This window comes from Mastomys coucha, unplaced genomic scaffold, assembly GCF_008632895.1.
Source record: "Mastomys coucha isolate ucsf_1 unplaced genomic scaffold, UCSF_Mcou_1 pScaffold6, whole genome shotgun sequence".
Taxonomy (NCBI): Eukaryota; Metazoa; Chordata; class Mammalia; order Rodentia; family Muridae; genus Mastomys; species Mastomys coucha.
The window spans coordinates 89,956,356-89,970,345 of record NW_022196912.1 but is presented as its reverse complement, the minus strand read 5'-3'; the positions used below and the strand labels follow the sequence as shown (position 1 = coordinate 89,970,345).

The 13,990-nt window shown below is 38.8% G+C and overlaps 1 protein-coding gene across 1 annotated transcript in view; it reads left to right on the top strand.

Annotated features, from left to right (window-relative positions):
• Kcnh5 (potassium voltage-gated channel subfamily H member 5) overlaps positions 1–13,990 on the top strand; it is a 289,555-nt gene that overhangs the window by 200,089 nt on the left and 75,476 nt on the right. Inside the window, exon 9 of the mRNA XM_031356245.1 lies at positions 10,073–10,325. Coding sequence (XP_031212105.1) covers positions 10,073–10,325 — 253 coding nt within the window. The remainder of the gene's footprint in view (positions 1–10,072; positions 10,326–13,990) is intronic.

The following is a 13,990-nucleotide window of genomic DNA, read 5'->3' as shown; positions in this document are numbered from 1 at the left end:
ATTTTCTTCAGAGCCACTGGGAATGGAAGCATAATTTTTCATTACTGTAAGTTAATTTTGATGTAGCTTTTTGAATGCTTCTTTGATACCAGACTGTCATCTATTGTTTTTCTTTATATGTCAACATGTCACCTGCAGTGGCATGTCTATTCATCTCCTTTGTTCGATCAGCCATGGCAGAAATGAGATTATGTTCACAGGATTTGGGATTTTAGTCAAATTCTTAGAGGCTTTGAGAGGCATCTGAGAGTCTCTGTCACATGTAAATCCTGCACATTGGTGACAGCTTCTCCTCACGGAGCATGAGCACTTGTTCCAGTACTCATGGCTATTTTCTTGGAGATGAAATTGTGACAAGTTTGATTTCTACAGAAAAAAATGCTATTATTGACATGTCTAGTTTCTCAGCTAGGAAGGCACTGGAGACAAATTCCAGCATAAATAATGCATGAACTCAATTCAAACCAGGCTTTTTTTTTTACCCTTAAACTATCTTTGTAATGTCACAGTGCTATTTCCAAAAGATGGTCTTTAGTATTTAGGATATTGAAGACTAAAAATTAGTTCAAAAGAATTTCTTAAACTTAAAAAAAGGTGACTATTCTACTAAATAGGATTCTGTATGTAAGAAAAGTTTGGCTCCAAAAAATATTATATCATCTGGTCATGATGTCTCATGTAGCACTAAGTCAACAACTCAGTAGCTATCAGAGTTCAGTGCTTAAATTTTCACATCTTATCCATGACATTGATAAAATCCTATTTAAAACAAGAAGCCTTACATTGGCAATAGAAATGGGTCATTTACAAATTATTTAAGAAAGACTTCTTCCACTACAAACAATGAAGACTGGCTTTATGACTTCAAAGTTAATTGAACAACTATAAAATGATGCCATTTTCCCTTTAATTTGATCTGTGTGGCCATCTCATTGATCCTAAGAGATTTCTGACTTAAACCCCCTGCCCTCACACACCTTCAAGTGATATCTATTATTTCCCTAGAAGCTAGATTTGTGCTACAAAAAGGAAGCCTTCCTTTGTAAATCTGACTGCTTAATAAGTTTGTACTGGTTTTCTGGTAATAGAGATAGGCAATCTGCATCAAAAATTATCTGGAACTGTTTTTGTTACAAACTCTCATGTATTTTCCACTGTATGTAATGTACACAATACAGTAATGGACACTATATGTACACATATATGCACATAACTCATACAGTTATGGAGTGAAATTAGATATTCAAGGCCCTCAAACATGCTAGGCTACAAATGGCATGACAATTTGGAACAAATTGAGTTAATGGTTCTATCTTTTGTATTGGAGAATGGGAGTACTGATATTTCACATGGTATTTTGCTGTAGAAAAGTCTACACACAGATGCACATACATACATTTAAATCACACAAAGGCAGATAAATACATTCTATTTATTTATTTAAATACCATATAAGTACTACTGGAGTCAAGATTTTTTTTTATGCTTGGCACTTTTGCTTCTTTTGTTTTGACATCTAAATTTTCTTTAGTGCCTTATTCTTTCCTGTCTTAAAAATGACTTAAAATGACTGTCTTAAAAATTGAGAAATAGTTCACTTATTATGAAATTCACAATTCAATATTTTTTAAGTATATCCACAAGATTCTACAACTGTTACCAGCATCTGACTCCAGAACATTTTCATCATTTCCAAAAGAAATCCTATCCCTTTTGGGGATATCTATCCTCAGCAAAAACTTCTTGTCTCTATGAATTTATATATTCTGGACCTACCATATAAGTAGAATACTATAACTTGTGGTCCTCTGTGACTCACTTCTTTTACTTATCAGGTTTTCAAGCTTTGTTCATGTTGTGTCATGTTTTAGTATTAATTTTGCTTATAACTGTATAATATATTGTACACATTTACTGCTTTTTAAATCACTTAATCAGTTGGTATGTATTTGGTTTGTTTCTTGTAGTCACTATTGTGACAGTGAACTTCATATAATTGAACTCACACAGCATTTTCTAACATTGAATTATGTGACTTTGATAAAGGCTGTCAGATTATATAGCTGACTGACATTGGAGATGGTTCTAATTTTAGACTATTGCTCTTTGACGATCTCTTATCTGACATGGTGGGGCTGAATGTATTTCAGATTTTTAGAACTGGTTTGGCTTTGCTATGTTGCATAGATTTTTACCACTTGAGTTTTCCATCATTTGAAATCTGAAATTCCAGACCATGAAACCTTTAACATTATGCCCAGATTCAAATGATTTCAGACCTCGCAATATTTTGGAGTATAATTTTTTTAATTGGGGATGTTTGGTACTTTGTATAACCAAAGGCAGCATAGAATCCTTGTGTATGTCTTTCTGAAAGCCTATTTGTGCTCCATGTACCTTAAGCAGAGGTGACTCCAAAAAGTTATAGCCAGTAAGAAGATTATTATTTTTATTCTTCTGGAAAATTAGTCAAATATATTAAATTATATATAATTTTTCTTCCTAATTTTGTAACATTTTTTTCACATGAGGTGAAAAGTATTTTTTACTTAGGGAAAATTCAGTATATAAAAATGACAAGTGAGACTGAAATCAGAGAAATTATACATACAGCAATTGGGTTTGTCTGTGAATGTCGAGGTCATAGGACAGTTCTGTGTGTTCTGAGGACCAAATGCAGGCATGCAAACAGGTCCTCAGGTTTGGCAATCAACGTCTTTACCTATCCCACCATTTCCCAGTCCCAACACAAACAACGTTTTATTTGAGTCTGTTTTTTTTTTTTTTTTTTTTTTTTTTTTTTTTTTACAAAGTTACTATTTCCCAGCATTTGAACCTTTGGCGTGTTGAGCACTGATGACAGCAATGACTCTTATTTTTTTCACCTGCCGCATAGGGCACTCTGAAAGCAAGGTCCTAGAAACGTCATAGGATGGTCTCTCTCTCTCTCTGTTTACAATAAGAGCCTTGCTTTAGTATTAGAGCCTGTTCTCAGGAAATTAACTCTGAAGTGAAACCAATGGGTTTTTAACTTATGAATCTTCACTGGTTATTACACTCTTAAGTCAATAAAAATGACCTTTTACTTTTAAATGAGGGAAGTTAATTTGCCTTAGTGTCATTTCATTACTTTGTTACTGGCTTAATTCCTTGGAGGTCTGACACCCTGGAGACTGGCAGATGAACATTAGACACAACTTCTGCTGTTCTGCTGTTCTGAATGGCTGTTCTCTCTCTCCCTCCCTCCCTCTCTCTTTTTTCTCTATTCTACCCAGTCCCTCTCTTCCTCCCTCCCTCTCACCACCTCACTCAGCTTCTCTCTTTCTCTCTCTCTCTCTCTCTCTCTCTCTCTCTCTCTCTCTCTCTCTCTCTCTCTCTCTCTCTCTCTCTCCCTCTCCTTCCCCTCATTCTACTCAGTGAACTTTCCCTCGAATGAGTGAGCTGCTTATTTGTGAAACATACCAGATATTTTTTTCTAGTCTTAAGGCTCCTTACTTCTAGGAAGGAGCATAAAAACGTGTGATGTGTAAATGTCACTTGTCTGACTCCCTCCACTGATTTCTTTAACTTAATATCAGTTCTCTGGGACTCCCGAGGAGAGATTAATTAGCAGTGCATGACTGAATTGTATGAAAGCAAGGAAGGATTTTGAAGAGTGGTAGTGATAGCTGAAGCCTTTTGGAATGTGATTTACATAGTTTGCGTATCCTGGGGAGAAAATAAGTTCATCCTTACACATCCACTATTATCAAAAGCTCTAACATTATATATTACTCCTGATGCAGGATTTTATAATCAAGAGAATTTTATATCTTACAGCCGAGTCCTCAGGATAGGGCCCTGTCCTATTCACTGCCTTGTGGCCCCTGTTTCTACCTGCACCTTGAGGACTTGTTTTAGGGATGCTGGTGATAGTTAGCCTGTGAACAGTAGGCTAGGGATACAGGCAGAACTCCACTAAGCCCACAGCTCGTTCTGCTTCTGCTGCCCATGCTGTGCAATTCTGTCTGTGCTTTCACATGAAATTGCCTTTTCTCTTTCACACTCATCTGAGAGATTCAAGCTTTAGGTAGAATGCTAAGGAGAACACATGACTCTCTCACACACAGCAGGCTTGAGTAACTCATTACACTTTTGCTGAGAAGCACTTTGGAAAGGATCTTAAAGGTGTTTTTATATTTTACATAGTGGTTTTCTAAAGCCCGTATTTTGATGATTTGATATAGGTAGGGTATTTGTGGCTGCTGATTTTTGAGAGAGAAAACTGGAAATCTGGCCATCTAATTACAACATAAGGCTTAAGTGCACTGTAACTATAAGGGGAACAGTCTGCAGTGTCTAAAAATATGTTTTTAGGTAAGTCACTCTACCTCACTAAGGCATGTAGCACTGTGCTTCTCTTGTGTATATTTCTGCCCCTCTTTCTTTTTCCTGTTGTTAACATTTTCTATTACATGTGTTTATATATGGTGTATGCACATACATGTATATACCTATGCATGCCTGAACAAGAGATGCAAAATGCTGATTCATCTCTCTAGCCCCCATCTGTCTTAATGCCAATGACTAAAGCTTTCCCAAGACCTTTCATTCTTAATGAACTTCTTCTTTGCTTTTAAAAATGAGTATTGCATGAGTTAAATATCGATTATGTGATTTTTGAAGAATGATAGTAGGAAATAAACTTCGGAGATTCAAGTTTTATGGAAATGACAATATAAATAAGCATAAATCATGTAAAAGTTCAATATCTTTAATGGCTTTAAATATTCATACCGTGCACAGTAAATGTTAGAGAAAGTATGACTTTAAGGCTTTGCAACAGTAAGTAAGAGAGGGGATAAAGCGGGCTCCCATGGCAATCACTTCCTCAGTGCATCCAGATGTAACATCAAGGCTTCTGTATCAACTAGTTAGACCTCCTTTCCTAAGGTTTCCTAGTGAATAATACCATAATGTATGAAGGCAGTAGACAAAGGGATCCAAAGAAACATGCTAACTAAGTACCTAGCTCAGGGTCTTTTCATCTATAGGTGACAACTTTCACCTCTGATGAGAAATGACTTCTTCTTAATAAGTCATCATGGCATAAGGAACTTACCAACAAGTTCTTGTGCCTTTACTGACATACTGAAGTGTGTGGTACATTTGTGAGCTACATGCAAGTATTTAGATGCATCAACAAATTTCTAGCAAAATCTTGGCTGCTTAGTGTTACAGATGGGAAACTAGTGCTTTTCTCTTAGAGTATGGGTTTGATAAACTGAACCTTGAATTACTTTTAGAAATCAGTATTGTCTTCTTGTAGTACACAAAGCACCAGAGAGTACCAGAAGGCACAGGGCTCCTATTTTATTCCTGGTTCATCCTTACTTAGAAGCATGGCTTCAAAGCCAAACTAAAGAGTTTTTGCTACTTATTTGCTGAGAATGACCTCTGCAAACCACAAAGCCTTTAGGAAAAACATTTGTCTTATCTGTAAATGGGGCATTGGACCAGAAACAGTGATTTTTCAACTGTGCCCAATTGTAAGCTCCGGGGAACAAACATTGTGATAATTTTTCTTCTAGACATCGAGGACCTGTGTAACTCTAGCAATTTAACCAGGGCTCAAAACCTATGGTTAAGTAATGACTCAATGTGTGTTATATGGAGTCTCAATCCTTAGAGCTTTTTCCAGCCAAAGCTATTTTATTTATTTATCTATTTTATATATTAAGCATAATGTAAGGGTTCATTAGAAAAACTCTAAAGCACTATTTCAAAGCTGAAAAATAAAGGTTTGAAAGCTCTGCCAATAAGTTCTTTTCTTTCTTTAGTCTTCCTCCTCCTCCTCCTTCTCCTCCTCCTCCTCCTTCTCCTCCTTCTCCTCCTTCTCCTCCTTCTCCTCCTTCTCCTCCTTCTCCTCCTTCTCTTTCTCCTCCTTCTCCTTCTCCTTCTCCTTCTTCTCCTTCTTCTCCTTCTTCTCCTTCTTCTTCTTCTTCTTCTTCTTCTTCTTCTTCTTCTTCTTCTTCTTCTTCTTCTTCTTCTTCTTCTTCTCCTTCTCCTTCTTCTTCTTTTTCCTCATTAACAAGAAGACAAACAAATCACAACAGTTCTTACTCTTGGGTTTGTTTTTGATGCAATCCTGCTATAGAACTGTATATTATATGCATTTGTCAGAGAGGGATGAATGTGAAATGACTAGGCAAAGAAAGCAATGACAGATCTGCCACTCAAGAGGAGAGCAATATGAAGCATCACCAGGTGCACGGGGACTTCAGGATGATGAGAAATTGTGCAGCTGAAATGTGCCTATGAGGAAAGAATGAATGGTCCCACCAAAGCCTGACAAGCCTAGTTAGAGCTTTGCCTTTACTTGGTAGGAAAGCAAGCCATGAATGATTTTAAGAAAGCAGAGATAGCACAGTCATATTTATTTTCTTAAGAGGACTGTAAGTCACAGTGTTGAGATTAAACCCTCAGGTCCCAGGAAAGGTATGCTGCACTACTTGACCTTGCTTTTAATGGATATCATAAATAAAACAAAAGTATTTCAGAGTTCAGAGTATGGCATCCACCTGTTTCTCAGAGTTGGTTTTCAATGTTATGAAAAATGATTCCTTAAATAGTTCATCGCTCTTTCAAGGGAAAATTTATTGCTTCTCTTAATTAAGAATCTAATTTATTAATATGCTAACATGATGAAGGGAGACACAATGCACACTGGAGATGAACAGAAGTCACTCTTGTCCCTAATCTTCTCCACTGTAGTATAATTTCATTTGCTGGCGATTGTGAGATACCACCAAGATATCTCTAGGTAATTAGAAAATTTGCCAAGGGGAAAAAAAGATGGATGTGACCATAATGGCAAAAGACACCTCAATTAGAACCACTGTACTGTGTGTGAGAGTTATCTTTAATGGTATTTTTAATCCTGCCACTTAAAACTACATTTTTTTTTGCCTATGAAAGTTATGTTATTATAATTTCCAGAGTAAACAATGATATATATCTATAATTCTGATAGTACACACCGTGTTAGAATGCTTGCTTGTCTAAGGATGGAGAGGGAGCTTGCCTCCGCTTGTTCCATTTTGACACTCAGTTTAACTAACTGCTCTGTTGGTGGTTGAGACCCTGGGAGCTTGGAGGGTACTAGTTAGTTCATATTGTTTTTCGTCCTAAGGAGCTGCAAACCCCTCAGCTCCATTGGTCCTTTCTCTAACTCCTTCACTGGGGACCCTGTACTCAGTTCGATGGATGGCTGTGAGCCTCTACATCTGTGTTAGTCAGGTACTGTCAGAGCCTCACCATGGAGGGGTCTGATTGTTCAGGCAGCATGTGTATAGTAGAGGATTGCAAATTCGATCATCAATAAGAGGAGAGGACCTCGGCCCTGTGAAGGTTCTGTGGCCCAATGTAGGGGAATGCCAGGGCCAATAAGTGGGAGAGTGTGGGGTGGCAGGCATGGAGATGGGGGAGGCAACAGGGGTTTATTCTTGTTGTTTTTATTTGTTTCTTTGTTTGTTTTTTGGAGGGGAAACTGGGAAAGGAGAGATTTACATGTAAATAAAGAAAATATCTAAAAAAAACTTTTTACAAATTACAAAAACTGATTTTGCACTCTTGCTGCAATGCTTAATTTCTACTCAAAATGTTTCAACTTTTTTTAAATTTATTTTTATTAATGTATGTATGCCTCTGTTTCTGTGTGTGTCTCTCTCTTTTATGTGTGTGTGTGTATGTGTGTTTGTGTGTGTGTGTGTGTGTGTGTGTGTGTGTGTGCGTGTGTGTGTGTTAGTGGTGGGGCTCCATAAAGAGTATTAGATCCCTCTAGAGCCTATGACCTCATGCTGTAAGCCATTGGTCAAGACTCATAGGCAGCTTGTGGTCCTGTGTCCCTGCCATTGTAATTTCCTATGTATCATGACTGTCTCTTCACGTTTGTCTTCTAAACTCACTGCTAACTCCTCTACAGCAAGGCTGAGATGTTTATACATGCCCAGGGATTTAACCAATGACACATAGTAGAAGCTGAGTAAGTGCCTGATGAATTATCAGTATTGTCTGATCCCCCTAAGGGCCAATATATTGATTATCATCTTTGGACATTGCTATCATGGGGAAGCACCAACTGCTTTTTAAGCTCTATTAGGGCATTCCTTTCTTCAAAGGGGAGACATTTCAGGAAGGTGAGTGAACTGATGGCTATTATTTGTAGGAACTTGAAAGATTATGAAAAGAGAAAGCCCATGGAGATGGTTATGATATGAAATAAAATGTAGCCTAGGAAAGGTAAAGAGAAGGAACCCAGAAAGCACAGTTACTTGCAAGATCCTGTGTAGTGGATCTTCCTGACAGAGAAGCAGCCAGTGTTACATTTATGGTGAGACACAAATACCAGGAATATTCAGGATATTTCCAAAAGTGGGGAAGTGAAGAAATCTAAAGCTAGAATACAACAAAGAAAAGAAAGAAAGCTATTCTACGTTAACTAGAAGTCATTATAATTGAATGGGAAAATCAGCTTAGCATTATCTTTGAAAGACTGAAATCACATCAAATAAAACTTTATTAAAATTACTTTATCAAGGGGGGTAGAGGGAAAGAGCCTGCACGTGTGTTAGCCAGGCGGGCAGTCCTGACGTCTGTGAGTCTCTGGTTAAGTGTGATGGTAGCCCCACCTCTCACAGAGAAACCATTGGCAGTTAATCCCCGCTGTTGTGAAAAGATGCCATTTTCTTCAGTGTTGTAGCCACTGATCTGCAGCACATGCCCCAGTGTCCAACCTCCCACTCATACCCTTACAGGCAACCCTCATAACCATTGCACTCTAACCTGAAAGCTGGAGGGGCACTTGTTACAAAAAAAGAAGGCTCAGCAAGAAAAGGAGGGGATGAGAACCGCTAAAAGCTATGACCTGAATGTATGAATCTGTAAGAGGATAAAAGCGAAATCTAAAAGTGCCAATACTATCCATTTTAACATAGGTTTTTAAATGCTAGCATGAAAGCCACTGTTAATGAAAGCCCCCTGCTCCTTGATGTCCAGGCTTCTGACCTTTGTCCCTCCTTTAGGACATCTTGAGTTTGAATTCTGCCACACACACCCCAAACCCAGCAACCTGTAATAAACTTACACGCACAAGACTGTGTCTGTCCTGCTTAGAGATATGTCCAGTTGCCTGTGCTTCACAGAGGGCTGATGCAAACCCTTTTCTATCCTTAGACAGTCATTTGCTTATAAGAGGAAAATCTTTCAGAATGAAGAAATCCTTTGAGTGGTCTTAGATCAGTCTTCAGAGTGTCGAGTTGCTGGACTACTTGTGTTGATTTTATTTTCTTATGGTTAGCGAATATATATCTACTTCCTATCTGTACTAACATATAACATTGATTCTTGATTATAAAATAATTTTGAACCATTGGTTGGGTGGGTATGAATGCTAATACTTTATGCTAATTGGCTTTGAGGATATTAACTTTGATTTATTTATTTTTATAATTTAGGTTTTAAATTATAATATAATTACATCATTTGCCCCTTCATCTCTTCAAACCTTCCCATGCAACTCCTTACTCTGTTCCAAATTTTGTGGCACCATTTTCTATAATTGTTGATATATATGTATATATATGTACATATACATATAATTATATATGTATAAAATGAGATATATACTATATATGCACACACAAAAATATTCCTAAATAAATAAATACAATCTGTACAGTCTGTACAATGTTACTTGTGTGACATGTTTTCAGGACCAACCATAACTTTTTTGCCAAGATTCCTTCTGACCACTCAAGACACTATTGCAATAGGGAAACATTCCTCAAGTGTTTTGACTACATGCTGCTGTGCTGTAACATGAACTGTGTTGTGGTGTGATCAGATGCTGTGATGTCCATACTTAGTGCATCTCACCTTGAGGACAGGCATGCATCTAACTTTGCCTTCCAGGCATCTAACACCTTGTCTAGCAGACATAGTGGTCAATGAGCATTTTTTGTGTGGCATCGTTTTCTTCTGAAATAGACGTTTTATCTTTCCCATTTGCTTACTCATTTCTCACTCTCCTCAGGTCCTCTCCATCTGCCCCAAGGACATGCGAGCTGACATCTGTGTTCATCTGAACCGGAAGGTTTTTAATGAACATCCTGCATTCCGATTGGCCAGCGATGGATGTCTGCGTGCCTTGGCAGTGGAGTTCCAAACCATTCACTGTGCTCCTGGGGACCTGATTTACCATGCTGGAGAAAGTGTGGATGCCCTCTGCTTTGTTGTGTCCGGGTCCTTGGAAGTTATCCAGGATGAGGAGGTGGTGGCCATTTTAGGTACTGTGAACTCTCCTGACCCAGTGACAAATGGTGCACTGTCCTGGAGTTTTAGCTTTCCAAGTTTCTGAACAGAAATGCCCACTGTTTGGTGACTTTAGAAAGGCAGTTACTAATGAGATGATGAATTTCAGTGAGAACTGGTCACTGTTTCAGCAAAGAACATTAGTTTCAGTCACAACTCACAGGGAACATAGGGCTGTATCACATTCACTTATACAAAACGTGACCGCAGCCCTAGGAACCATTGTCAGATGAGTAAGAGAGGGAGTTGGTTTCAGGGGGCAACAGATCCATTCAGCTCAGCCTATTTCTTTACAGAAAGGCAAGGCAAGGCTGGACAAAAGGATGGAGACTTGTCCAGCTAGTTATTACTGATGAAGGCTGAGTTACAACAGCCTGCCCCCTACAGTTCTGCCTCATCATGGTGGATGGAGTATAAAGAAGATGGTGTTGAGGAGGCTAATAAGACTCACAGGAGTGTGTACAATGGGAGGAATTGAAATTTAGGTTTATGAAGCCAGTTCCATCCATCTGTCTTCACAAACCAGGAAAATTAGTTGGCCGACAATTTATTCTAAACCTCAGACACTCAGAGGGTAAGGTTACCAAATAGCACAACACAAAGGAGGCGATGCTCCATGAACTGGACAGAATAAAAAACAAGACAAAACAAAGCATACGTAACAACTAAATGTACGTAACAACTAAGGTAAGTGTAATATGCAAAACCGCTGAATGAATCTGCAGTCCACTTTCTGCTCCAATGCCTGCAGCAGGCTCATGGAATCTACACTGGTAAAACAGGAAGAAAGGAGAGGTCAGACGACACCACTTCTCTCAAGTAAAATACCTTAGAGTTGCACGATGTCAACTCCATTTTGATGACATTTTTCATGGCTTGTGTCTCATGAAAAATGAGTCTGATCTTTAACTACTTTTTTCTTTCTTTTTTTTTTTTACTGAGGTCAACTCACCATAGCTTGACTGTACTGATTCTCCTAAGAAAAAGACTGACTGGTAGATTTTGGAAACTGCAAAGGCAAAAATGAAAACTGATGTGGAATGGAATGCAAAGAGAGAAAAAAAGGAAGGAAGGAAGGAGGGAAGGAAGGAAGGGAGGGAGGGAGGGAGGGAAGGAGGGAGGGAGGGAGGGAAAGAAACCTGATTTCAAAAAAATACAGTTATTGGAAAAGACAGAATTTATAATGGAGAAGAAATGGCCTTTTCTGGGAAAGCAATTGCTATAAGAACAGTAGAAAGTGGATGGGGAAGCAAAAATTAAAATAGCATTCTTTACAAAGCTTTCTTTAACTGTTTGGAAACAACGTTATTGCTGCCATTAGGTTTCTTGCAGAAATTATTTTTCTTTGACTATTTTTGCAAGGAAAAATTTTTGCATGGAGTGCTTGGGAATCAGCACCCAGGGATGCTTGCTGCTGCTGCTGCCCTCCTTGGCTTTTGTCTGCTGGAGTATAAAGGAGGCACAATCTTTCACGAAAGCTGTATGCCACTGGAACAGTCCTTTGTGGTAAAATAAACCACATCTGTGCTGTGTCCACTCTTATTTGCTAAAAGAACAACCCCACCCCCACCCTGACCAGACCAGATGTATCTGTCTTTTCCTTAGTCCTTCCTCGTCAGGAGGGGCTGATGGGAAACCAGGCATCAAGTATGTGGTATGGGTGCCATTTATTCGGCTTTATTTTCTTCCTTATGCTGCCCCTTGCAACTCCTCTGAGGGATGGAAAAGCTGTGAGGACAGGGCCCCTGGTTTGGGTCTGTTAAAACGGAGCCATTTGCTCAGTGAGACAAATGCATGTTTTCCTTCCATTTGAGAAGGAAATGATGGCTGGCTTTGCCCAGTGACATTGACTATGAACACAGGACCCCCCCTGGGGTTCAGGCTAGTTTCTGAGTGTGCATTTTTTTCTTTATTCTCCCAAGTCTTGGGGACTCAGATGCAGTTTGCATCACTTAGTGAGTCAGATTATGCGGATGCCTTTCTGACAACCTTCTTCCTTTTATATTTTTAAAATAGGACTTTAAGAGACACTACTTAAGCCAAGAGGCAATTAAAGTACTTTTTTTTTTTAAACATTTAAGACACCTGAGCAATGCTTCAGGAGAGGATGAAGGGGATGCTAACTAACTGGCCAATGAAACCTAGTGTTCAATGACTAGCCATTTCTTTCTCATTCCTTCCTTTTAAAAACTTTATTAGCCTATTTTGAATAATTCCAAGTTGGAAGACATTTTAAAAATTCACCAGTTTGCAAGTAAGCTGTACTCAGCCTTCTTTGTCCCTACCATCCCCTCCCTGCTCCCTCCTATTCTCCCTCTCTTTTCCTCCCCTTCCCTCCCTCTGTCCCCCCCCTCTTCCCTCCCTCTGTCCCCCCCTCTTCCCTCCCTCTGTCCCCTTTCCCTTTCCTCCCTCTCTCCTCCCATCTCTTTCTTTCCCCTCTCCTCTTTTCCTCTTCACTACCTTTCCCCTTCCCTCTCCTCTCTCCCAATTCACTTCTCCCTCTTCTTGGTGCTTGATAAGTCAGATGTTTTCTAAACTTCCTTTGGCAGCCTCACTTTCCTTGTTATGGACTCATTTGCAAGATGAAAGGTAGAGAACAGAGGCCATTTTAAAATTAATTCAAATCTCTGGATCTTGAAGCACATGCAGTCTTATTCTTGATAGGGCACGATTCTTTAGTGTGTCCAAAGTGCCAAGCAGTTTACAGAGTCAGTTCAGAAGCATAACTAATTAGAGGAAAGATAAAAAAAAAAATGCAGTCAACAAATTTCATGCTGGGGGATGGATTCAGGATGTGTTCTCTAAATAGGGCATATGAATATAATCGCAGTTGATGCTTTTTTCCAACTTGAAGTTCTCTACAGTTCTTACACCTCCACGCATTTTTTCTTTGACCTTCCCACTTTCTATGAAACACAAAGAATTCCAAATTAAGTTCATGATGCATTCATATTTTATATTCGTTAATGTCTTTTTACTTTTTACTTCCTACTCTATAATTACTTAACGCGAATAGATTTGTTGGTATGGTTGAAATAGCCAGGTTACATCCAAATGTCTTGACAAGTATATTGTACCTTTCAGAGACTGTTAAAATAGTAGCTTGCTACCAACAATAGGCCTTGCTCCTAAGAGTTGGGACTTGTTTTCCTCACACTTCTTCTTGCCTTTCTTGATTCTCAGAATCACAGGGTTGGAATCTTAAACTAAGGAAATCGCTGTCTTACGCTTTTCAACTTGAACTTCAAATTCCCACTAGAACTATGACTGTGTGTAGGGGTTGGGTGAGGGCTGGGACACTCCTGGATGTTTGGAAGGAAGTTCAAGGGGGGGGAAATGGAAGGCGGATAAATGTAGAAAAATGAGGATGAGCTAGGTCAAGATTTTACTTTACGTGGAGTTGGTTCTTTAAGCATCATGTCTTGCAAGCATTTGTGCCTTTCAGGAAAAACATAAATCATTGTTTTCAAAATCAAATCTGCACTTTAATTTTCTTCTGAAAGGAAAATCAAATTTGAGATATGAATGGATAATTCTTTACTCTTCTACGACCTAGGGAAATGGGGCATTCATTCAGCTGTGGCTATTGTCTTCACTCTACCCTTGCTATTAGAAGGCAAGAGCTTTGTACTTTAAGCTT